This window comes from Idiotropiscis lumnitzeri, chromosome 9 (assembly GCF_059441095.1).
Source record: "Idiotropiscis lumnitzeri isolate Australia: NSW breed Sydney's pygmy pipehorse chromosome 9, RoL_Ilum_1.0, whole genome shotgun sequence".
NCBI classification, from domain to species: Eukaryota; Metazoa; Chordata; class Actinopteri; order Syngnathiformes; family Syngnathidae; genus Idiotropiscis; species Idiotropiscis lumnitzeri.
Window position 1 is genome coordinate 9,840,141 of NC_142399.1, and position 27,244 is coordinate 9,867,384.

At 39.8% G+C, this 27,244-nt stretch overlaps 1 protein-coding gene across 3 annotated transcripts; it reads left to right on the top strand.

Annotated features, from left to right (window-relative positions):
• Positions 1 to 807: 807 nt before the first annotated feature.
• Positions 808 to 17,539, top strand: oprm1 (opioid receptor, mu 1). Of its 3 annotated transcripts, none has more exons than XM_088305067.1 (6): positions 808 to 1,144; positions 13,343 to 13,692; positions 15,606 to 15,781; positions 16,176 to 16,354; positions 16,617 to 16,800; positions 17,238 to 17,539. In XM_088305067.1, the coding sequence occupies exons 1-6, from the start codon at positions 948 to 950 to the stop codon at positions 17,241 to 17,243; spliced, it is 1,092 nt and encodes a 363-aa protein (XP_088161193.1). In that variant the 5' UTR covers positions 808 to 947; the 3' UTR covers positions 17,244 to 17,539. The 3 variants fall into 3 exon arrangements, with proteins under 3 accessions (XP_088161193.1, XP_088161196.1, XP_088161195.1); XM_088305070.1 differs by lacking the exon at positions 808 to 1,144 and adding an exon at positions 8,824 to 9,021; XM_088305069.1 differs by lacking the exon at positions 808 to 1,144 and adding an exon at positions 9,707 to 9,785.
• Positions 17,540 to 27,244: the final 9,705 nt, after the last annotated feature.

The following is a 27,244-nucleotide window of genomic DNA, read 5'->3' on the forward strand; positions in this document are numbered from 1 at the left end:
TCTGAGAGGTTAAGTGCAGCCAAATACAATCTGGATCTGATATGGATTGAATTTGGTTTGACAGATTCTGATTCTAACCATACTGCCAGTTTGATTTGTATTGCTCATCAATGTGTGGATAAATACATCTTTTGAATGGGGGGGTGTAATTGCAGCCAAATACAATCTAGATTTGAGGCATTTGAGACTGTTTCTAAATTTAAAGACACTTCAAGTAATTTTGGTTTGACCATAGTTTGCTCAGTATAAACAATATCTTGACATCATGATAATGATGATGATGTGTTAATAAAAAAGAACCTCTTCAGAATTCAAATTGCAGCAAAATTTAATGTGGACCCAATCTGGATTGATTTTAGTAAAACTGTTTACTTATTTATTTTTGGCAATGCTTGTTTGTCAGAACAGGACCTCAGTTCAGTGAGCACCAACCTGCTTCTGCTTCATTTTCTTTGGCTTTCTTGTGCCACTTATTCTTCTCTACAACACCTTTTATTCAAGTGTTCGTCACATTGATTTTTTTCTTTTTTCTTTTTGGGAGGCCCAAATAACATCACACCTGGTTACTGCTCGTTGGTCGAGGTAACAAAAAACGGTAAAAAAAAAAAATCGCACAAAAGAATTAAGGCTGGTGATGTATCGGAATTGTGAAGAATAAGGTGAGCATGAAAGCGAGGATGGGAGCTGGAGGACGCGGTGTAAAGAAAAGGGAGGGAGGAAGCAAAAGGAGTGTCTCTCTCTCTCTCTCTCTCTCTCTTTTTTTTTTCCCTTTCTTTCGTTTTTCCCCCTTGTCCCGTACCCGCCTCACTCCAACTCGCTTTAGTGCCTCGCAGCTTCCACTTCGGACCGCAAGCACTTTCCCCTTCCTCTGCTTCTTCTTTTTTTCCCCCTCTCTCTTTTTTAAGAAAACAGAAGGCAACCTCTCGGACGCGGATTACCGGAGCCAAATGGCCGCTTTTTACAACAGCAGCAGCGGCTGGTGCTCCAACGGCAGCGGGTGCGACGGGGAGCGCGCCCGGGGCGACGAAGCCGACTACGGGGACGCGAACCCGGTCATCATCGCCATCGTCATCACGGCGGTTTACTCCATCGTGAGCGTGGTGGGACTGGTGGGCAACGTGCTCGTCATGTACATCATAGTCAGGTACGCGCACGCACGCACGCACGCGCGCCGTTTACTACACAAACATGTGCGTTTTTTGTTTGTTTGCTGCGGTGTCAGCAGACGCTAGTGCGTAAAAACTCGCCGGGAGTTGCGCGCCCACGAGGAGGATGTGAACGTCTTTTCGACTGGTTATTGGACTCGCGGGGCGTCCTGCAAACGCGTTTAAATTGGACGTTTTAAAGCAGTGCGAACAGGCCGACCTCCGCCAAGGCGTAACTGACTACGGTGGAACCTTCAAAGTCCAAATGTGTGAGGTTAAAAACTAGCGAGTGTCGTCACGGGGTGAAGTTCAGCTTTTCCCCCCCGTTTTTACGACAATTACTCCAATAACAGATAACAAGCATAAACATTTTGGACTTTTTCCGTTGTGGGGACACTTATTCATGGTTGACGTCATGTCAAGAACCCATCGTTCCTCGCTTGACCTCTGTTCAGGGAGCATTATCGGTTGGTCTTTTTCTTTGACCTTTTATTTGCAAAACTAATATTGTGCATAATTTATATAAGACTTCACAAAACTTCCAAGATTTGGCTTTTTTTAAACTTATTTTTACAACTCTTATTCTTTCATGGTGTCACATGAGACCTCAGCGTATCGCACAAGACCTCAGTTCAGCGAGCATCAACCTGTTTTGGTTTTTTTTCTTAATGTTTTTTTTTTTGGTAAACTAGAAACCAAGATATTGCTTGTATTTCACACAACCTCATCCCAATGAGAATCAAGTTGTTTGGCTTTTTCTTTGGCTTTTTTGGCGACACATTCCGATCAAAGATGACGTCCCTTCCACAAGCATATTATTTCCTATTATTGCTTTTCTTTGGCTTTTTTCAACTATCATAAAGGACCTCTATTGTGTGTGATGTCACTCAAGACCACAGCATACGTCACTAGACTGTGTAATTATCGCATTATGACATGATATTAAACTTTTTTTTTCCTTCTGTGTAACAGTAATACACTTCCATAGCAAACTCCCTCTTAAGCAATGATTAAAGCTTTTCACACCCATATGATAATTACGACAATTCAAATGTTCCTTAAAACCCTGCCTCTGCAGTTAAAGTCAAAATGTGGAAGATTTTTTTTCAATGTCAATACAGTTTGCATGTGGGTGTTCCATTGTTTTATTCCACTTGGATGCCATTTGAATGTTTATAGCTTCATTCGCTAGGTTATTAAGTTAGCAGACAGTTTTTACGCTGTCATAAAAACTCTTCAGCATGCATCTGCACACACACACACACACACACACCCCTACATACGGTTGTCTATTGGAATCGTCGTCAATGCTTATTTCATTACTGCGGTGGGGACGTCAAGTCACAGGTGGGCAATCTCGAGTGAGTTGCCACAACACACTTGAGTGATGGCCTCCTAAAAGTCCTCCTTCCTCATCCATCAGCTGTTTTGCTGAGCTTCGCATCAAGAAGGAGACTTAACAAGCTTCTCCACCTCATGTGTTGCTATGCAGCGGGGGGCGAACATACAGCGAATGTACCGTATGCTCTCTTTATCTCAAAACGGCTTGTCACTTTGCTTGCTCTGTATCATGACGCCTCACTTGCGCGGCTAAAAAGTATGAATAAAGGATCAGAAATGAGAGAGAGCGCGAGAGAGAGAGAGAGAGAGCGTGAGAGAGCGAGAGAGAGAGGACCTCCACCAAGGCATAACCACATGTATAATCGAGAAATTATTCTCTGTGTCGCTTAGCAACAATAACAAACTTGATAGAGATCTTTATGTATCGATGACCACGTTATTGTAATTTTTCCTTTTAGTTACAAAACACCGTGGAGAAATCACACGTATAAGTCGTTGCATGAGTTCAGTATACTGAGATGACACACACAACACTGTGGAGCAATCACGGCAGTCTACAGAACATATAAAGTCTACACACCCCTGACAAGGCAATTTTTTGCGATAAATAGACAAGATCGATCATTTAATCACTACACCATTAATCTATTACCTGTCCAACACAACTCTTTTCAAGAGGTTAAGTGGACTCGATTACAGTGTCTGTTGCCACGGCGACAAAATGCAATGACAATGCTCCAGTCACACACTGATCGTGCGTCTGTGAAATTATCAACACTCAGTGTAATCTGCTTTTAGGCAGATTTACGCCACGTACCCTGCCAGATTTGCACCAGCTGGAAAATAGAGCTCACAGTCCAAAAAGTTGGGCACACACGTCAAGTTGTAAGTGCACAGAACCTAAATATGAATGCATAAACCGGTTTAGTCATCAAAACAGGTTCCCGATCCGCTAGAGTACTCGATAATTAAAGCCTGTGCACTGTGAGACACAACTTCCTTTCCGTCTTTCTCACTCACTCTCTTCCACAATCAATGTTAACAGCCATTTAGCTGACGGTGCATTTACAACATGTCCTGGGAATAAAAATAAAAAAAAATGTGCTCTTCATCCTCACTTTTACCTTGGCAGTTTCGGATGCAATTTTGCCAGATTAAATAGAGACAGAGGCGAGTGAGTAAGGCGTTCCCTTGGCAACGCTTCAGGTCATAAAGAGTAACGACTGCCCTCTTGCTCTTCATCTCCTCGTCCGCAAACCTTCTCGTTAGCGATCATCGAGTGAGTAAAAAAAAAACCATAAAAAATCCATCAGATTTAGATGGACAGGAAGCGCTGGCTTGGAGTGGGGCTTTTTGTTGCCATGGAAACAGTGGAAAGTGTTTTAAAAGCGTGCAAATAGATGCAACGTCATCTTTTCTGTCCCAACAGCCCCGGTAGAGCTTTCTAGTAGTTCTTGAAAATGGTCCAGCGAGTTACACACGCGAGTCTCCATCTAGTTAAAATACAATGCAAACAACATTGTGGAAGAAGCACATGTGAGACGAAGGCTTCATAACGTGAAGATAGATACACAACATAGCTAGACTCTAGAGTTGAAAGAACATGAACATAGACGCACAATACTGTGGAGCGATCACATGTGGCAACATAAACAGAACATCAAATTGAGCATGCATTACAGTACTGTGGATCAATCACAATTCAAAGTCTGAGTTTATAGTAGAATATAAACACACAACATTGAGGAACAGTCACATGTGAGCTTAAGTCATCAAAACAGAATCATAGACAACAGTGTGGAGTGATCACATTTTAGAAATGAGGTCAACAGAATGCGGAGTGATCACGTCAGTGTCCAAAATATGGACGCGCACAACATTGTGGAGTGATCACATCTAAATTTAAAAGTGAAAAAAATCATTGTGATGCGATCACGTGCCAGAATCTAAGTCAACAGCGCAAAAAAAAAAAAAAATGGACAGAGCAATATCAAGTTTGGGTCACAACATTGTGGAGCGATCATGTGAGACAAAGCTTCAAAATGGAAACATGGGCACAACATTGTGGAGCATTCACGTCAAACTCGGAAAAAATAAAATACTGCACACAACATGACTGAAAAAAAAAACAATGCGCACAACGTTGTGGAGCGATCACATGTGCCGACAATTATAACCTGGATGCACAAACATTGTGGTGGAGTCACGTGTTGGAGTGCAAATGTAAGTCAGTGTAAGGCTGGCAAGACAAATGTTTCCCTCTTTGGAGGGGTGGGGGCTTCCAGGGGGGCTACCGTAACTTCTTGGAAAGAAGATCACATTTCCATGATGACTATTCCATTCATAATCTCATTTGAAAGTTCCAAATACACGCAGGGAGTAAGACAAAGTCACTGTCACTGGTCTTCGTTCTTTGGAGAGCCGCCCAATAAACAAAAGCGCAGATGTTGGGAAGACATCCAAACTGATCTAGTGTGCTACGTTGTTGCCAAAGCTCTAATGGAAGTGCTATTAACTTGTTTATATGTCTACCGTGAGCAGGATCTAAAACAATTGAGTAGAACCAGTCCAGGTCAGGGTCTGAAATATAGATGCGCAACATTGTGGAGCGATCAAATGTCTGAGCCTCGGTTTAAATCACCCACACACCCACATCACCGTGGAGCGATCAAAGTTCATACTCCAAGTCTACAGAACATAAAGACACAACACTGTGGAGAAAACAACACATTATAGTCCAATTATATTCACGGACACACACACACACACACAACATTGTGGAGCAATCACATCATATTCGAAATCTAAACCATGGAATCGCACTAAGACTAGGGCCAAAGCACAGATGCACACAACATTGTGGAATTAACAGGTCTCAGACTACAAAACACAAACATTGACACTCAACGCTGTGGAGCAATTCGCTGTCTCACTCAAAGTCTACTCAGAATAAATATGAAAGCACGCAATCTTGTGGAGCGATCACAACATAGTCCAAGTGTAAAACATGGGCGTACACAACATTGTGGAGTGATCACATGTCAGACACTTGGGCCAAAGCATGGACGCACACAACGATGTGACGCGATAACAAACCTAAACAAGGACACGCAACATATTTAGATCGAATAAATATGACTGCACTCAATATTGTGGTGCGATCACAACATGAACACATGAACATACAACATTGTGATGCAGTCACATATCAGAGTCTAAAAAATACACATGGTCACCAACATCAACGTGACGCAATCACAAATCAGCGTCAAACTCTAGTTGACAGAACCCAAACATTGACACACACACACACACACACACACACAGACACACCCCCACACGTTGTGGAGCCGGCACGCTGTCAAAACAATATCGGAAGCTTGCCGGTGACTGAATATCAAATATCTTCATCGCGTGGATGAAATGTGAGACGCGTGAAAGATGGAAATTGAAGTGCTCCGTGAGTGCGTGTGATGTGATTCCACAAATTCTAGCCTTCATCCCCGCTTTGGTGTCACAGACTCGTGAACGTGTCAACACATAACGTAGTCAGTGATGTAGATATGCAAAGTGATCCTCCGGTGCTATGCAGATATGTTTTTTTTTTTTCCTTGGGTGTCATCAATCATTGGAGGTACCTACAGGCATTCAAATTGATCTTTCCTCTTTATGAATATGTAATTCAGAACAGTATTTCAAATGTGAAATGACATTTTTGCTTGTTTTAGGTGTCACTTATTTATGGGGGTGTTATGTGGCTGTTATAATTGTGCCCTATCAATCCTGCCTAGCAACAAGTGACACAGGCAGGAGAAAGGAATTCGGTTGGGCAAAGGAGATATGGATGTCGAATATTTTAAATGTTCATATAAGCAATTGTCTAAATTAATAAAAAAAAAAAAAGAAATGAACAATCCATTCTGTGATGATTTTTTTAAATATACAATCAATTTTTTTTAAAAAGCAAGCAATTTTAATTTAAAACAAATGTCAAGGTTCCTCACATAAAATTTATTCTGTGATGCTTGTTGACATTTAAAAAATAAAAAAAATCATAGAAAAAATAAAATACAACTTAGAAAATGACATTTCTAAAAGTAAATCTAACAAAATTCATTCAGTGATGCTAAATATATTTGTAGTTAAAAATATATACAAAATGTAACACATACAAAAAAATATTTTGCAGGTTTCTGAATCAAGCATAATCCAATATGTGATGCTTGGAGCAATTTATAATAAAAATTAATGCAATGATTTAAAACAAATTAATATAAAATGAATAACTATTGGAGTGACAAAAAATCCAATCAATTATTTTAATAATGCATATCATTAGGGCCAGACCGATTAATCTGCCAGACAATTTAAATCTGCCAAATATGAGCTTTTTTTAAAAAAAATCAGCATAAAGTGTTTTAAGTACAAGCAGTTCAGGTGATGTTTTGATGGATGGAAGGTTATCACAGTGGCGGGCTTTGCATTTATTCCAACTTCAGCGAGGGATTTACTTGACTCAAACCACCTCTTAATTTTCTCACTATTAGGACTCTATAAACGAACCATCAATAATGTAAAAAATAAATAAATAAATAAATAAATGGAATACAAGAGCAGGCAAGCGTGCCACGTACGTCACCTGGAGCAGTTCTGAATCCATATTTGTCCCATAACGTGACAAAAATATCTTTGCTTCAATTGATCAGAAAACGAGCATGCAGGAAAATGACGGAGGTAATCGGGAGAATAGTTCAAGGGAGATTTTGTTATGAGAGCAAGATTACATTTGGAATAGTTTGAAAAAGCTGTCATTGTTAGCACAACGCAAATAAATGGCAGGAAAAGCCTACTCGAACTTCCGAAATACATTCAGGGACTTTAAGTGACGACTGATGCTTACTGGCGTTTTAGACGAGTTTGAATTTTGAATGTGATTGGGTACGTCTGAACACTAGCCAAATCCTCAGTCATGAGGGTGTGCGCAATTACGCAAACACATGATCTAAGTTGTTTTTATACAACCCTTAAAAAGATTTATAGATTTTTTTAATTCAATAAACAGGATCATTTTTTTTTCCGTTTCTCTTTGGCTTTTGACTCAGAATGAGCATTTTTTTGTCTTTTATTGTGTTTATATAAATCTCATTTATTGTTGTGTTTTTATGTCTGATTTTTACTTTATGTCAAGCACTTTGTATGCTGATGAGCTTATTTTCAAAAGTGCTCTATAAATATAGTTGAGTTGAGTCACAAGGTCACCTGACACGACTAAACGAACTACAATTTAAAAATTGCCAAAAGAGGACTTGAAAACAGCTGAGCATTATAAAACACAAGGACAAATGAAATACAAAACAAATATACTCATAAACGAACCAGTTTACGAGTGATCGTATTTATTTCAGAATTTGTTTATGCCTCTCCTTTTTTTTTTAAATTTATTTATTTTTTCATAATTGATGATTGAGTGTTGGGTTTTAGGGCTGCGGTAATTGAGATTGATGCTGCCAGTGAATAGAGAAATTTCCTCCCGGATCAGTAATGTATCAACCTCACATTGCTAATTTAATTCAAACGTTTCAATTGTGGATTTGTTCAGATGGAGGCATTAAATGCGGTTCTTTGAACTATTATCTGGCGGCTCTTCATTTTGAAAGGCATTGTGGCGTTTCACCTTGAGCCACTGCGGGGGGAATATTTAATAACCCCATATCGAGCTTGTTGCATAATCACGTGTTACTTGTTGATGGATGCTGTCGCTAAACGTGTTTGTCGGAAACAAAGGACACAACAAAAACAAGTCAACCGCATCGTCAATTTTCTTAATTGGGTGAATTGTTGACATAGAAAAAAAACCAGAAGGGGAACTTTGTAAACTACATGGAGGCATTGAAGGCAGCGTTATGCATCAGACGTGTAAAGGTAGCGCCAGTAGAAGCAAATGGAGCCGCTGCGGCTTAGCACATTCAGATGATTAGATGCGGAATAACGTCAAAGGTGTCGCGCGGGTATTAAAGGTGACATATTACGAAAAAGTTACTTTAATGACTAGCGTACAAATAGTTGTGCGCACATCAAGTGTGAAATTAAACAACCAAGTACCGTCAATCTTTTACTTGCCCTTTACTAAAAATGTGTCTTTGAGGGACCTCCCTCCCCCCAAAACGGTTTAATTATTTAGAGCTGGTAGAAAAACACTTTTTTGCTACTAGACAAGGCGAAACAAGCTCCTCCCCTCAAGTCAATACAGTCGCTTGGCATCAAGATGCCACAAGATGGCGCCATTTTGGATGGTGTGATAATGACTTCTCGGCCATGTTGGTTGTTTGCTATGGCGTGAAAGTATTTTTTCTTTAAAAACAGATGAATGCATGTTTTTGTTCAAATAAGCAATGAAGAGAAATTTGGGAATGAACAAGGGTGGCCATAACCCGCCCTGGCCACTCCCTCAACAACATTTTGTCAAGAGCAACATTTAGGCTCCACCTCTGATCGTCATGTTAACTAAAGCCAGACTCAGCGTCAGCCCAGTAAGGTGAGCAGTAGTTTATTTGCAATTGTACAAATTCTAGATTTCGTATATATCCACATTAACAAACTTTACATGTTGGCCGCATTTTGGGGAACATTTTGAAATACAGCCTGAACAAAATGGAGGCTGACCAGCCGGTTTCGTGCGCGTGGGTGCTCGAGTGCTTTTTTTCCCCCCACCAGATTGCAATCACATGATAAATGACACGAGCTTAGGGCTAACGGGACGACAAATAGCTTTTCACAATGCATTCAGGCTCCAGCGCGTGGGACACTTTTGAGTCTGTTGAGTCTTTGATTAGATTCCTCGGACCTGTGCAGAAAGTACTGGCACTGAACACACATTCCTTCAAGTTATGCTTCTAAATATTGAACAAAATGAAAGCTACGGGGATGGCTCGCGGCTTGCAGACCTCCACAGTCTGTCGGAGCGTCTCAGGGTGTATGGAAAGTGTTACCGGCGGGGAGAAAATGTCAAAACAGCAGCAGCACTTTCACACGTTCATGACAAATGATGTTTAGTGATCTGCACAACAGTAGTCCAGTAGATTAATGGCGCGCCGCTTGCAAGATGTTGTGCTCAAGCGCACGATGGCTTTGTTGGAATTACGGAATCGTGGCAGGCGTGTCAAAGTTTTGAAGGCTTTGAGGGGACTTTTTTGTTCCTCAAGGTGTTGCGGCAATTTTTTTTTTATGTACTATCATTATGAAGGCTACAAAGGAAGTTTTTCGGAAGGTTCTTTCCCTCTCCATCATGTTTGTCAAAAGGTGAGTGGTGGCACTGTACTTTTGTTTAACTACAAGCTTTTTTTTCTTTTTTTTGACAACGAGATGCTAAAAGTTATTTGGTTTTTGTTTGAATGAATCCCAGCGGGCTTGTCATGGTTTTAGAGGCTTCAAAGGGAGTTTGCTTTATGTTTTTTTTTTTATGGTCCTCAAAGTGCTGCAAAAAGCTCAAGAGGTTACTGCAAAAAAATGTTTTACATTTTTTTTTTTTTAACAATTATACATTCAATCATTCCCTTCTGATTATTTGAGGTTGCTGAAGCAGGCAAGCCCAGACTTTTCTATCTCCAGCGTGTCCTGGGTCCTCCTCGGACCCTCCTCCCAGTGGGACATGCCCGGAACACCTCACTCACCACGGAGACGTCCAGGTGGCATCCTAACAAGATGCCCGAGCCACCTTATCTGGCTCCTCTCAATGCGGAGGAGCAGCGGCTCGACTCGGAGTTGCTCCCAGATGGCCGAGCTTCCCACTTTATCTCTTGGGAAAGCTTCGACACCCTGCGGAGGAAACTCATTTCGTCCGCTTGTATTTTGGATCTTATTATTTCGGTCGCGACCCACAGCTCCCGACCAGTTTTAATTATACAATACATCTTTATTAATGTAGCGCTTTCACAACAGCTGCAGCTCGAACAAAGCGCTTGGCAGAATATTTCTAATATCAGCATCATGGAGGCTACAAAGGGAGTTTTTTTTTTTGTTAAGGTTCCCAAATTGCTGCAAAAGCTGAGGAGGTTAATGAAATGTTCTTTGATTTGTTGCACGCATTTGACTTACAGTTCTTTTTTTTTCTACGATTGTAAGTGTGAAGAATGAATGATGGCAGGATTGTTGCAGTTCTGAAGGCTTCAAAGGGAGTTTTTTTCCCCCTCTTGTTCTCTGTTAAATGTGCTGTCACCTATCTTTGGAAGAGTAAGTTAGTTTACGGTGTTAGTTTTTTTTTTTTAGTCTTTTTTTTTTGAGCACTTGTGGTCATGGAGGCTTCAAAGGGAGATTTTTTTTTTTTTTAGGTCCTCAAAAGTGCTGCAGCAGTTATGGAAGCGAATGATGAAAGAGAATACTTTTTCTTCAACACTTCATTTTTTTAATGATGTGGTATCACCCTAATGGAGGCAACAAATGGATTTTTTTTGTGCTTTTACGTGCCTGTCAAAGGATGAGAAGATTTACTATTTTAGTTTTCCTTGACTGATGATGAATCGTGACAGGCTTGTCGCAACAAAAGAGATGCAAAACCGTTCTTTCCAATGGGAACATGTTTCAAAGTCAACCATGGTGCTCCACTGCAAAACTGTATCCTTCTCAAAAGTGCATGAGGCTCATCTTTCAGTCATCTAGCATGGAAATGTAATCACCCTCGATTGGAGTTGACGTGTAACAGCTGATAGGCCCTCCCCTTAGCGAATTGCGGGCTTCCAGTAACGATCATTATTAGCGCCTTGGCTTTCATTAGTGTGCGAGTGTTCCTAATATTTTGACTTGTGCCGCCCCGTTAGCAAATCCCGGATGTATATTTCTTTTCGCAATATCGTGGCAATGCTCGTAACGTCATCATTTGCCGCACGGTAGTCGTGATGTGAATTTTTCATAGCATCTTCACTCCGAGGTATTAACGATATGTTTGTTATTGCGGTTTTCGTCTGCCTTATTAACGAATACCTCCGAGCATTAATATCTTATCGTTTGCTCTAGATGGCAACAAGACAAACTCTAATAGACTTTTATTTGCATTTGGACAGTCTTGCTTAAATTATTTCCTTATTTGCTAGTTTGTCTTAAACTACACACGCGTAGCTCACTGTTGCCCCCGGCTCAAGAATTAATGTCACGCATGAGGAATTATTAATGTACCAGCTTTCCGAAGTAAATAAGCATTTTGGAGCCACGTTGGCCACTCAAGATGTGCACAACTGCTCGAAGCACCAAAACAAATCAAATACCTGCTGCTAGAGACGCCACTTGTTCACTCTGTTTAAGAAAATGATACACAATACAATATGCAATTTACTGGAAGACCTGTATTTGCTGGATAATGGTTGAAAACGGCATCAACAGCGTTCAAAACAAAACCTGTTGAGCAAGTGGGGGGAAATTGTAAAACAAACGCCCCTTCTGCCGCTCCGTACCACGTGACACGCTATCGCCTCCGCTAACCGTCCCCAGACCAATAAAGCTGGGAAATAACACGCCTGGCAAGCTGTCAAGTGTTTGAGTTAATTAGAAATTAATGAGCAAACATGTCATCATGGACACTTGTTAAGAGGATTTGAGATTATTGAGGGTATTAAAAAAAAAAAAAAAAAGAAGAAGCCGACGGTGAGGGAACCAAATTGGGCTGCTGCCGTGCGTCTCTGTTAGCTTGCGCCACTTTTCATCAACATGAGGACGTGTCCAAGGATGAAGGGATGGGAAAATCAAGTGAAAGGAAGGCTTTGGGATTTTAGCCAATAAATGCTCAAATGGTTTCATTGAGCCGTTTATTTATTTGGTGCCTTTGAGGTCCAAAATAGCGCTGTCGCTAATGTGCATCAAATGAGACGTCCTTTTGAGATGAGCATGCTCTAGTGCGTCAGATGAAATTAGTTTTTCAAACCCCCAATATTCTCTTTATAATATGTTGTGCACCCCCACTAGTCTAAACACTACATTCTGATTAATATTTAATTTGCCGAATGTAAATTAAAAAGTCAAATCCACCTCGCTTTATCCATCTTAGTGGCGGCCATTTTGCCACTTCTGTCGACTGAAAATGACATCACAGCTGATCAGGGGCTCAGCTGAAGACCAATGAAGGCTAAGTTTGCGAATGTCACATGACCTACCTCAGAAAACAGCTGAGCCGTGATCGGTCCTTACCTGAGCCCCGAGCAACAGTGATTTCATTTTCGGTCAACAAAATGGCCGCCTCTGAGATGGTTAAAAGCGGGTGGATTTTTTTGGCCTAATTGACTTCCCTCAAAGGCAATATCAATCAAAATGTCATGTTTAGACGAGAGTGGCCACATAGAATATATTATAAAGCAGAGATGTGTAGAAATTGAAAACTGCATCATCCCTCAAACACACGCCGAAGCTGAATGGATACTTTAGGGAATTTTGCCCTCCTCCTCCTCCAAGTCTCGCACTTTTCATAATTTTGCACAGAAATCATCACGGAATGGCAAGAGGAACTTGAGTGTTTTTCACCTCACAGAATTTGTGATCTCACCATCAAAGACTGGAGCTGCAGCAGAGAGATTTGGAGTGCACTTTAAAGCGGTTGTTGAGGGAAATTGTTTCCTTGCTGGTTCACTGAAACTGGAAATTCAGGCTCAATGCAGACTTTTTTTTTTAAACCAAAATTCTTGTATTATTATTATTATTATTAGTTTTTCTTTATTTTCTGTTCTTGTAAATTAAGATTTTTATCTTGATTTTCTTTTCCCCCTTAATTTCCCAATTGTTCGTTCATTTCAATGCTGATATGTGATAATGATAAACGGAATTGCCTGAATCAAACCTCAGAGAGAGAGTAAATCATCAATTTTGTTTGCGGGCAGGTACACCAAAATGAAGACAGCCACCAACATTTACATCTTCAACCTTGCCCTGGCCGACGCGCTGGTCACCAGCACGCTGCCCTTCCAGAGCGTCAACTACCTAATGGGCACGTGGCCCTTTGGCGACATCCTGTGCAAGATGGTCATGTCCATCGACTATTACAACATGTTCACGTCCATCTTCACGCTCACCACCATGAGCATCGACCGCTACGTGGCCGTGTGCCACCCGGTCAAGGCTCTGGACTTCAGGACGCCGCGCAACGCTAAGATCGTCAACGTCTGCAACTGGATCCTGTCGTCCGCCATCGGCCTGCCCGTCATGTTCATGGCCTCCACCGTTGTCGCTCGTGAGTCTGCCAAGATGCTGTCTTAACTATCTAACGATATCTTACTATAAATCACTCCACAAAAATGTTTATCACAATGAAGCAGCAAGCAGCAGATCATGCACTGTCTTGACTAAATCATTTCCAAAAGTATAGCTATCATGACATGGCGGCAAAGAGCATATCGTGCATGGTCTTCGTAAAAATTATTACAATTATGAAATTTTTGATCCATTGATCAAAGTCAACTTTGCATCAAAAATGACACTTGATGATATCTGTCATAAGGATTCATTCGTGTTCATGACAGGTGTCATGTCATGATTATAGCAGTCTTATGAACAAACTTCAAATAGTCTTCCCGGATTTTTAATCAAAATTCATTCATCCAAAGTGTGCAATTTATCATTTGTTCATATCATATGGAACTAAAAAAAAAAAAATACACTACAATACAACTTTTTTTACATAGCGCATTCCACAACAGCTGCAGCTCTAACAAAGTGCTTCATAGAATGCTCGGATTCCCATGCAGAATTTCAAATCTTCTGTTTGTAGCAAAGTGATTTAAAACGCACCATTTCACCCATTGAGACAGAGCAACACACCGGACACACCTCACACTACTGTCCTGAGTAGAGAACAAATCCAAAACATTCAGGTTAAATGTGTCATCTGTTCATCATTTGAAGCGTTCCGTGCCGACTGACTCCCTTGCGCTTAAACCTCCGAAAAGCTGCTGCAGCCGAATAACGCTTGGCTAGCGTAATTGGCCGTTCCCTCTCCATTACCTCCGCAGTTAAGCCGACAATGCCAGCGACTTATATAAATGAGTCACAGGGAAGCCTTTCGCTGGAGAACAGGTAGTAAATAGTGCTCCTTACAAAAGACCTCAAGCAAGCCTGTTGGGGTGTTCGTTACACTTTCATTTGCTTGAATTATGTTGATGTGGAGGGAAGTCAGGCCCACGATCCATTTCATATTTGTGTTTATATGATACACAGCCTCCTTTTGGATTAGTCGTGAAACAGCAAAACAACAGAAGGACACAAGGCGCCAAACACGAGGCGCAGTGCGGACAAAACGACTGCATTCGCGTTTGATTGACGGGAAGAACACATGTAAATGTTTATTGAACAGATTTTCAGATTGGCAATATGTTGATTTTTTTTTTTCTTAGACAACTTGTAACTTTGTTTTCAAATGCTAAAAAATGTTCTTTGGAGGAATATAACCGAGGAGGCTGGCATGTTATGTGTGTGCAGTACTGCCACCTGCTGTTGACTGAAATTGATATCAAAGTGCCCGCGTGCAGACTTTTTTTTTTTTGTCTGATTATAGTCTTTTTTTCTGAATAATTGTAATAATCTGTAGAATAAGAAAAAATTGGCATTAATGAGATTATAGTCTTTTTTTAATCCAATTTTTTTATGGTCTTGATTTTATCTTGAAATATGACTTATTCTTCTTTTCTTTCTTGAAAAAGTAAGACTTTATTCTCCTTATAATACTTTATTTTCTCAAAAAGTAAGTTTTTAAAGTTTATTTTCAAACAAATTTATACGGCAATAAAATTAAAGAACATTTTATCATGAGATAACATGATGTTATTCCCGTCGGTTTATGATTTCTTTGTAATAATAAATTTTCCTGAAAATATTTTTATAAATTTTATATCAAAAAAATATAAATAAATACTCCAACACTATAGAAAAACATTTCACTTTTTCTTACATTTGTCGATGATAAGACTTTATTCTCACCGCAAAACTTTTTTTTTTCTCTTGGAAAGTATGACATTTTGTCTAGGAAAAAAATTCCAATTTTATTCTTGTAAAATTACAACTTTAACCCGAAATAGAAAAAAGACTTTTCATTTATGAACAATAGCTATTATCATGTGATCTAGCGCTTCGGCCCGTATTCCCTCACAGCCTCGGGCATCGTGGACTGCAAGCTGATCTTCCCGCACCCGTCATGGTACTGGGACATCCTCCTGAAGATCTGCGTCTTCATCTTCGCCTTCATCATGCCCGTGCTCATCATCACTGTGTGCTACGGCCTGATGGTCCTACGCCTCAAAAGTGTGCGCATGCTGTCGGGCTCACAGGTTAACCGGCTGCTCGTTTTTTGATCAAAATAAAGTTGCCTTGTATTATATTCTGCACCATTCTGTGGAACGGACACCAAATGGCAATGCAATGGCCAAATAATGGCCACCGTGCGAGGAATTAACACGCAAATCATGAACTGGAGTTCTAATTGATTTTTACCTCTTGATTTAAAGGAGCTTGAAAAGTCCTGTGCTCCATTGCCCTCGAGAAAAAAGGCTGAATAGAATTAACTGCAGCTCGAGGAGACGACCGACTTCATTAATAAATCACCTAATCTTTTTGCACTGATTACATAAAAAAAAAATATGACGGGAATGTTTAACGACAGTTAATTACGTTGGGAAGCAAATGGCAAATCAATGTGAGCTAATTGCTGTCGTTTGGCGCCAGGAGAAGGACCGAAACCTGCGTCGCATCACGCGCATGGTGCTGGTGGTGGTGGCCGTCTTCATCGTGTGCTGGACGCCCATCCACATCTTCGTCATCATCATCGCCCTGATCAACATCTCCAGCTCCACACTGCAGACCGTCACTTGGCACTTCTGCATCGCCTTGGGCTACACCAACAGGTGCGAGCTCGCCACTAAAAACACCCAACGATTCCAATGCCACGCCGCTATTTCGAAGAAAATCGAATGAAAGTTGGAAATGCTAAAAGTGACGACAAAATATAGATTTTCTATAAAGTTTTTTTTTTTACTCTTTAAATCAAGACAGTGCATGCTATGCTGCTTTCCACATGATTACAAAGGTTTGAATTTTTCCACTTTATTTATTCATGATAAACCACTCGCTGTTCCGTACTGACGGGCTTATATTGCGCACCTGCAGCAGTCTGAACCCGGTGCTTTACGGCTACCTGGACGAGAACTTCAAGCGCTGTTTCCGGGAGTTCTGCTCATCAGGGACCTCGCTACTGGAGATGCAAAACTCCACTCGAGTGGGCGCGGTAGGACGCAAGGCCCCACAGCGCGAGCCCAACAGCGCACAGACGGGAGACAGATCCAATCAGCAGGTATGCTGGAGATGGGAACGCTCCCCCTACTCTAAAGAAGCCTAATTGACCTTCATGCTAACAACAATGCTAACGGAAAACGACAAGGCTGGAAACTAAAGAGGCTAATTTAATGAATTTACACGCTAAATGCCAAAGGAGGGTGTCAGTCACAAATGTGAAAATCACACGTTCGTCTCACTTCTTAAGATTTAAGAAAGTCTTAAATTACATTCATGTGGAGTCGAGTCCTTCACACACCTAGCTCTTATGCTAATGCTAGCACAACATGACCGGTGTCCTCACTGCTCCGCTACTATGATACACCACTAAAGTTGTGGACGCAGTGTTGCCAAAACTATGAAAGACACATCATTAACATAGCCACATTTTTTTTTTTTTTTTTAAAGGCGCCGTTACTTTTAATTCGCTTGAAACCATTTCGTGTCTCTCGGCAGGTATGACTAGCCGTGGAGGAGTCGTCAGTTGACTCTCGCTGTCGAGGCGGCGGCGCCAACGATGACCTCAACTCGGAAGTCACTCAAGTCACCACGGGGCTCTAGTTACTCATGCACGCTAACACACATGCATTTGAAACGCGACACAGGGATTGTGACACAGAAGGTTGCAAGTCAGCAAATGGCACAGGACCAATTGGAAACTAACGTGTGGGAAACAGCATGGAACAATAAATACAAAGACGCTGACCATCATCATCATCATCATTATTATTAATAATAATATTAATATCATCATTATTAATAATAATATTAATAATAATAATAATAATAATAAGTATTATTATTATTATTAACCTCTGCCCTTCATGATCCTCGCTCCTTACAGACTACATTAGGTACACCTGCAGATTCAAGTCAACCGTGGAGTCAATCAACAAACATGTTTAAGAACAAAGCCTAAAAACAAATGAAGAATCAGTAAAGAACCACATTAAATACCAATTGAACAAGTCGAGTTGAGTGCCAAGTCAAAAAGTACGACTGGAATCATTCGAAGAACCACATCAAAATCAGTCCGAACTCAGCCAGGAATTGGGCCTGAAAATGGGCCCAAAACCACAAAAAGAACCAAGTCAGGAACTACAGAAAACCTAAGCAAAGAATTAAGTCAAGAAGAAATTTAAAAAATGAAGAATCAAGAACCAAGTTCAGACAATTTAACCAACCTTAAATTGGATCTCAAGGATCTGGATTAAATTGTAATTGATAAATCGTTTGCACGGCGGCAGCTTCCAGGATGTTTTTTTTTTTTTTTTCTCTTGCGCAGACATTGACAAACTGTGACATTTCCAACCTGTGCCTGGACTGTGACGACAGACGAGACCTGCACATCGTCTCTGGACTTAAAAGGGGAAACAGGGGGGTGGGGTCCCACCATGTGTGTTTATGATACAGGAACTCCGCCGCCTGACGCATCAGCGCGCTTGTGTTTACGCATTTCAACGACACGGGCGTGTGTGCGTACTGGATGGCGCCCACGTCGGAGGCTCACTTGATGTATTTTCAACAAGGGAATGTACTGTGTTGTATGTGTGTCGTCCGTGTTGCTGCAGCTTTGGTGTGTGTCGTACGCTTTCTTGTTTTTTCACTGCCTGGCCGACGTGAAAACGAGTTCTGTGTGGGACCATATTTGGTAAGCAAAGAAAATTTGGAGGTACACTTTAGATGAAGGTGGTTGATGACAAAACAAGGAGACAAGGAGAGTAGTATCTCCGCAACAAAAGTCACGTTTTCGACCCCGAAGCGTTAACTCCCTCCTTTGAAGTTCCTGAAGAAGGTCTGTCCCAAGTGGGTCACCATAAAGGACTTAATTATGCTTTAAAACTTGAATTTGAAACCCTACCCTTTACTTTTGACCCTACTTTGAAAAGCTAATCATTGTTCGAAGCCCCAAACCCACAAAATCTGAATTTAGGTTTCAAAATTTAATTTCTAAGTATGGCTTTAAACCGACTTTGAAAGCCTAACCTAAGCTTGAAGCTTTAATTTGAAACCCTAACTCCGGTTCACATTATTTTCTTCACAATATATTTTTTTGAATCATCGGGCGACGATTCAAGCGAGGCGTGGCCCAGCAGCGTTACGGCTCTTTTACTATTTTCGGTAGACGTGCAGTGGAAAAGGGATGATTGCTTTTGATTGTAACATTAATATTTATTTTTCAACTTGTACGACAGGAAAGAATGTGAATATGAACACAGCTACCCTAATGTGGACAAGAATTATATAAAAAAAAATGATAGATGGATAAAAAAATTGCCTGTGCACTTAACGGCGGTCCTCAGATGACTATGAAAACATGTAAAGATAAAGATGTCCTTTATTAGTCCCACAATGGGGAAATTTGAAGTGTTACAGCAGCAAAGATATAGATCACACAGAGTCGGCGGCGTGTATCACACCAACCATTATTTCCAATGGGCAAAATCAACTTGCGGGTCGCAAGAGGCACTATTTTCGATTGACTTTATAGAGAATTTCCTATTTCAGATGTGTCACCATTGGAAGCGACATCTTGCAAACGAATGTGACTGTAGGGAAATAAATGTTTCTGACATTGCACACAGGCTTAATGAAACAACGCCACGGCGCTATCGTCGGATCATGTTACGAGTGTATGCGACTTGATTGGATTTAAGGGCCAGACAGTGCGCTCGCCAGCTGCCTTTTTCACCGTTGCCGTAAAATGTAGTATTACTTGTGCCACTTTTTTTCCCACAATATAAATACTAATTGCGCCATTGAGACCTAGCATGGGCTAACTCCGTCGTTTCATATCGTTCTGGAAATATTATTAGCGTTGGGGGGGGATTGATGGGACTTGGCTCACTGTTGCATTTTTTTGTCTGACTAATTATGAATAAAGTTATTGTATATAAATATTCTGAAATAAAAAAATATATAATTTGCAAAATGCCAGAATCCCCATTGATTTTATTGCAGCCATAAAACTTTCAATTGCTCTCTTGAAAATGATACAAATGGAGCTAGCTAGTCCACTCTAGTTCTCGTGGCTCATTATATATGCACACACACACACGCACTCACAACAATTTGTTTTACAAGCTATAAAATAAAAAAAAACTGGTCTATAATGATGGTGGATTGTGCTAATGTGTTCATATTGAATCTGAAGTTTTATTTAAAAATGTACAATAATAAAGCATATGTATGCAGTAATCTTGTATATATTGTACATTATTGTCCTTGCTGTTATTATATCTGACCATTGTCCTAGTGTACATACTGTATACAACCCACTGGTGTTGTGTTACTGCACATACATTTCAACTACAGTAAATGTTTGTTGGATGCTGCTTTGTACGCATGCACAAATATTAAACGTTGACTAGACATTAAATTTACGATAACAGGACGCCCGATTCAGTGTTGGGTTTCAAGTATTTCCGTGAAAAAAAGAAACGTTATGGAAATTCATTTCAATTGTATGACCATCAAATTCAACTCTCATTTCATTTAATACAATTCCACTCATTAGTATGAAAAAAGTTCAGTTTTCCAATTTTGTACTTTTGAATGTATTTTGCCACAGATTCATCATTAGCATGTGCAGCTAAGTATTTAACTGACAAAAATTGCCTTCTGTGTGCTGAAAAAGTGCCGCTGGGTTCCAAAAATACACGCTTTCAATCAAGTGCATTGAGCACAAAAAGGAATGCACGGCAGGCTTTTGATGAACACAATCTAGGAAATGGCTTCCAATTTCATCAACTGCAGTGCTGAGCAGCTTTGTTCTCCTCGAGTGAACATGACGTGAAGGGATGCGCCGTCCACCTTTGATTTGGTTGACATGAAAAATAAAATGTCCCCTTGCCTTCTGCTATAATGCTGTGTCATACTTTGCTGTTATATGGAGAACACAAACACACTAACAGGTAAAGGCACAAAACAAACAAGCACACACAAGCGGTGAAGGCTACAGGATTTCTTTCTCACTCCTGGGGCTAACAAAATTTACCGATGAATAGTGGGTCTGAAAAAATCATTTACTAATGTATTTTATACTGAAAAACACGTCAAACACTTACACACACATACGTGTTTATAGGACTTTTCGGGACGCATGACAAAAATGTCACAAATGGGTACATCCCTTTCCCGTGGTCATAACACACTCACGTTAACAAACACAGAAAGACACAAACTCGCAAACATGTGTACATGAACACTCTATAGACGCGAACTAAAATAAACACAGGAACTCACTGATAAACCAAATACGAACACACACGTGCACAAGCACGCACACTAACACACAGAAACACAAAAAATATGTACACTCACACTGACACAGTGACACACACGCGCGGTCCCAGTTGAACATGCGCTAAAAACACTCACTGACATGAACAGACACATAAACACACTCGCACAACAACACACAGACATAAAAACACACACAAACATGTACACAAGTTTCGACTTGAACGCACGCACATGAACACGCACACAATCAAATGCAAAGACACTCAGTCACACACCCATGAACACAAACACACACCGACCCACGTACACAACAAGTAGCTGTGTATGCCCTGTATACATTTTCAGCAACAAAATAGAAAAATAAAAATAATAATAATAAAATAAATAAATAAATAAACGTGATTAGTGAAACTCACTAAGGTGGAGGTCAACTTGTTGAATTTAACACGAGACGAGGCCCAAAACAGTAAAGTCAATTTTCCATCCCTTTAATGGTCAAATGTTCCTCACAAGATGGCGTGTAGCTCTAATTCCGATTTTACGATGATGGCCGGGAACCAATTCATTCACCAAGCAGGTTGTTTTCCACTTTGGCAATTCCACTGTAATAATAATTATAATAGGATCCTGCGCATTAAATAGGACGGGATTCCCTCGTGGCAATTCCGCTAAACGGCGATCGCATGCCGTGAGATGAACGGCTCAAACTCTGCAGTAATTATGAAAGGCGCTGAAGACTTCGTCAGTTCCTCACTGTCTTTTTATAGCTTTGAGCAACCATACGAGCGTGAGGTGACCGCCGTTCAAACTTAACGCAGCAGTTCTTCATTTACGAAGGTAGGCCATCTGCATTTGATTTCCCGCCATTTGGGAAGATTTTTAAATAATTTAGCATGTTCGTTTAACAGACTTGCTTTAGGCCAGGAAATATTTTTATTGCAAAAGTTGTGAATGACTCGTTATTCATCCATCCATTCTCTGCACTGCTTGCGGCGATTTTAAAGGTGAACCAGAGCATGGTCGTTATAGTTTGGGATTTTTATTTCATTCTGACTTTAGTTTTGTAATTTTAGTTAGATTTAATTAGATTCTAAAGCAGCTTATTAGAGTTTATGTTTTAGAAAATGCTTTGTTTTAGTTTAGTTTTTTATTAGATTTAGCTTTTTCATATGGAGTATTTTTTGGGTGCAAGGTAAAAAAAAAAAAAAAAAAAATCACCAAGTATCGCGTAATAAAGTTCTCAAATGACTGACCTTCTTTACGGACGTTCTTCAATATTGAGATCAATCTAAAATGAACTCCGAAAGCTCACGCATGATTTTGATTAACAGAGATGAGAATAAATTGCATTTAGGCTTTAATTAAGGTTTGAGTTAGTTTCCTAAACGTAAGAGTTAACCCAGTTAGCAGTCAGTTTTTTTTTTTGTTCGTTTTAATTGATTTTGTTCACAAAAAAATATTTGTTGTAGCTTTTTCGTTAGTTGTCATTGATAATAACCTTGCATTGCAGTACTAGATTTGTCAATGCAAAGTAGAAACTGTTGCACTTGGTTTGGAAGTAGAGAATAAACAATGCAAAATTCCGACGTTAAGATTCATATCAGAAACTTTTCTAGTGACGTGAGAGGCGGATTTACAGACCCAAAGCATCCTATGGGATTTGCCATTTCCCGTGACTGAGATAGACTTCATATCAAGGTCACATGATTGCAGAGCTTGAGATTGCACCCTGATTTATTCTATAAAATATTTACCTTGCGGGGAAAAAGGTGTCCTCCTGCTGTAAAGCGATAAGAAGACAATTAACGTGTTGCTATTGTGGCAAAAGGGCGCCAGTTCAAACAGAGAGCGAAGGTCACACGGGAATATTTTTCCCGCCTGTAAATCCCTGATATGAAACATTCACATATTCATTTGAGTGCAAAATAAAAACATTTGCAAAACTTTACATATATGCGATCGCGATCTCACTCTCACTCTCACTCTCACTCACACGCTCTCTCTCTCTCTCTCTCTCACTCTCTCTCTCTCACTCTCTCACTCTCTCACTCTGGGTTGAAAACAATGCACATGGGTTGTTATTTCCATAGATTACACCCTCGTGCACCACCGATTGTACGCCGGGGATTCCCAATCTCACTCTAGTAGTAATTTAAGCAGCGGAGGGTAACAAAATGTTTGGCATAAATGAGTATAAAGTTGAAACTGCCGAAACTCAGCAGCTTGCCTTAATGTCCATTGCTGTCATGCATCGCCACTTACTGCAAAGCTTTTATCAGGGTGTGAATGTTCTTCAGCATAAGGTCAATTAAATGACAATTTTTTTTTTTTAATTCTGTCATTCTTTTGTCTTTCTAAAATGTCCACAACAGAACTGAGAAACATTCCCAATTTTGACATGAAAAGAACAAAAATGTAAATGAACATAGATGTTTTCCAAATTGAAATTATCTTTCTTTATTTTCCATTTATTTGTTTTTATTCAAACCATTACAATTTAAAATTATTCAGCTCATTTGAGACGTCTAGGAAATAATTTTTTCAATTGTGCATTTTTTAGTATTTTATATTTCCTGTAACAAAATGCCCAAATTAATTAATAAAAACATAATAAAATTCTTGAATGTTGACTTTTTAAATATTTCCCCCTGATCATTTCACTTTTTCACACCGATTTGCCATTCCAACTTCAAAATATTCAGCTCATTCAGGACATCTCAGGAACTATTTTTCCAAGTCCAATAATTCCCATGCGATCTTTACATTGAAAATTCCCAAATTAAGAAACATTTGGCATGTTTCCAACCTCATCCTACATTTCTCTACCGATTTGAACCTTTTAAACTTTAAAATATTAAGTCTGTTCAATATATCTGCGGAACAACTTTTCATATATTCCCCAAATTGTTACTTTTTCCAGTATTCCATGTTTTCCGAGACAAAATTTACAAACGAATGCATACGTTAATGCGCAATTTTCATTCATACCATTTGCCATTAAAGTCCACATTCCAACTTTACAATATTTGATAATTGCGGACATTTTTAGCATCAGCTTTCTGATTTCAATCAAATTAAGGATTTTTTTTTTCATTCCAACTTTTTCTGGATTGCCTATTTTCATACTAAAATTCCCAAATTTAAAGCCATTTCACATATTTACGTCCTTCTTTCACATTTCTCAACCAAATTAAACCGTTCCAACTTCTTATTCCTTACATTTGGTTTCCAAATCTCAGAATATCATTTGGATTTATGTAAGCATAACTACGGGCATCAGGTTATCATTTGAGCAAATTCTCAGAAATAGTAGAGCAAGATGTCAAATTAGTCAGCCACTCAGCATTTACACGCAAAGACAATTTCTAAAGAAATTGCAATCTCGAGTTATTACTATCATCAAAATGGATTGTAACACAGAAAGGGAAACTATTTGGACATTTTTCAGTGCAGCAGGAAATAAATGAGTTTCCACATGGAGCCTCTGCAGACAAATTGTGGTGCCCGACTCCAAGTGGATTTGCTGATGTCATAAACTCAGATCTGGAGGCCTTTCTTAATGGATGGGGGAAGTGGAAATTTTGTTGTTTTTCCCTCTTTCAGATAAAGGCACACAACAAATAAAGCTGAGATTTGCAGGGGAGCACGTTCAAGAGGCGTAACTGAGTCCAATAGCGGACTTGTCGGGGTGGCGTCTGGTCAAGGCGGAAAAGCCACCTCATCCGTTAAGTTGTCACCAGGAGGGACATTTTTTTAGCTTTGTTTTTGTCAAGCAGGACGACAGAGAAGGTCTTTATTTGTTACACTGGCAAAAGCTGCAACGGTGAGTCAGAGTTTATGGTCAGATATTATTGCAAAGGCCACGTCTTTGTTTTGACAATAGAAAAATTGAGCTGTGCTGTGAATTGATGGCAAAGATGAAATGTGAGGTGAATCCCCAGAGCTGGCGAGTGCGGTCTTAAAATAAAATTGCATATTTCTGTCACAAAAATACCTTTTTGGATTTTTATTGATTTGTTTTTCCTTCGCCGATCGAAAAAAAAATGACTTTAAATGAAAATAAATATAACTTTTGCACCCACCCACACCTCTTTCTGGAATTTGCCTTATTTCTTCACATACCAAATGAGCTTTGAAATGTATTTTTCACCCAGAAATTTCTTTTGTTTGATTTTTATTTTCAGATTTTTTTTTTAAATTGGAAATATGTGCCCAAACACTGCTCTTGGGTAACAATGACATGAATGTGCATGCTTCTGCAGCAACCACTGCAGTCTGTCTGCAACTCGGAGATCACTCGTCAATAAATACGACATTTTCGCCCAATCCGTGAACGTAATTACATGCTCAGGAAGGCTCAGCGCACCTTTCTTTTTTACACCTCTCTTCAAACAGGGCTCTTCTGGTGCGTCCCATCATTTCACACTTGTGTAGATTGCCTCCAAAAGTCATTAAAGTCGTCGTTGTTGGGCTTTCACGCTTCCCGCTCTGATCGGCGACTTTTAATTCCCCAAACATTTGTACCGAGGGGCTTTATATTGCCAAGAACTCACCTTTGAGTTGTTACGAGTAAAGAAACTAAGTTCGCGGGTTGGGGAAATAACTGTTAGACAGCTAGAGATCGATACAGTAGATTTGTAGACCACCTAGTAGCACAATAGCTAGCTTGTGAGTTAGCTACTTTGCTAACTCCCACGCTAAATGGAGATAGGATAGTTTGAATTGGATTCACTTGTGACATTTCTCAACTAGCGTACTAGTTAGCCGGTCAGCTAGCTCAAAAGATGGTTTTCGTTGACAAATTCATTGAATGCATTCGTCATTTAGTGGAGCTAAGTGTGAAACAAATTTGCAAAAAAATTAGGATCATGACCTTGTGTGTCAGACATATACCACTACAAAGCACTAGTTTATAAGTCAAAGATGAATTAATGGTCTTGTGAACCAGCTTGATTCATAGCTAGCTAGCTAGCGGGCTAGTTAGCTAGCTAGATAGTTAGCTTGATAGATAGATAGATAGAATCCTCTGAGTCACATTTCCTAGCTGTCTGTGGAATGATTGGCATATAGTCGCAACATAAACTAATTTTAGCACATTTGTTGACTCACGACAAGCTTTTAGTGGGCCCATTTATTTATTCAAGCACCGACAATGTTCCCTCATTTCGAAGTTATGCAAACGAGGTTACACAAATGCAACACAATGAAGCAAAATGGAAACTGGAGACCAGGCCTCTGAACATTACTCATGATTACTTACACACCCACGCGCACACACACGCACACACACACACGCGCACACCCCGAGAGGAAAAGAATAATGTAATCAGCAGCATTAACGTTTCTCGTTCTGTTTCCTTTCTTTACTGTTTTGGGTGGATGTCAAGGGCATTTTCATGATTGCATGTTTACTCTCGTTTTATGGGAATAAAACATTGGCTCCACACATTGAAGTTCATTTTGCCTCTGATGACACAACGTTAGCCTCCAATCCGCATTTTAACCGATAGGACGCTTTGAAGACTTAAGACATTACAATAAGGATATTACAATTAGTTTAATATCACAAACAAGGACGTTCTTGTGTGCAGCCATTTACTACTGTGATGACCAGAAATCTTAAAATTTGATTAATTTAAATCCTCCAAAAGTTCAGCAGGTTAAATAAGAGTACCACAAATGGTCCAAATATCTTTGACTAGCTATGCCAACAACATACAGTAACAGGCAGAACAATTAAATGCTCTTGTGCTATAATTATAATAATTAAGCTATGCAAGTCAATATGTGAATGAATTGAAATGACATCATTATGATTTATACAAATAGTTTTTGTGTTTTTTGGTGTGCCCCTGGAGGTTGTAAAATGTATCTTGACATAATTGAGATTGGGGAAAAATTGTTAAAATACTCTACAACTATCTTAAATCCTTGAAAAGTTGCAGAGGTGAAACTAAGCCACTGAGAGTCAGAGTTGGCCAACTCATTTTTTGTCATTTTGCTCGGAGGTTTTTAAAGTTTTTTGCAATAGTGGTCAAGACTCAACATTTCAATTACTGAAGCGTCCTGAAAGATTATAAATGGAAATAATTTAAACAGTGAACCCCCCTGTATAAGGGTTCTATTCTGGGGTTTTTTTAACAGTTGATAAATATTTTGTTCTGCCTCCAATTTATTTGGGTTGTAATTTCATTGTCAACCAATAGATGGTGTAACAA

Bases quoted from the DNA above. Each gene is read 5' to 3' on its own strand.
- oprm1 (XM_088305067.1), top strand. From the start codon at position 948: ATGGCCGCTTTTTACAACAGCAGCAGCGGCTGGTGCTCCAACGGCAGC. The intron at 1,145-13,342 runs GTACGCGCACGC...GTTTGCGGGCAG, and splicing joins GTCATGTACATCATAGTCAG to GTACACCAAAATGAAGACAG. The intron at 16,355-16,616 runs GTGCGAGCTCGC...GCGCACCTGCAG, and splicing joins GCCTTGGGCTACACCAACAG to CAGTCTGAACCCGGTGCTTT.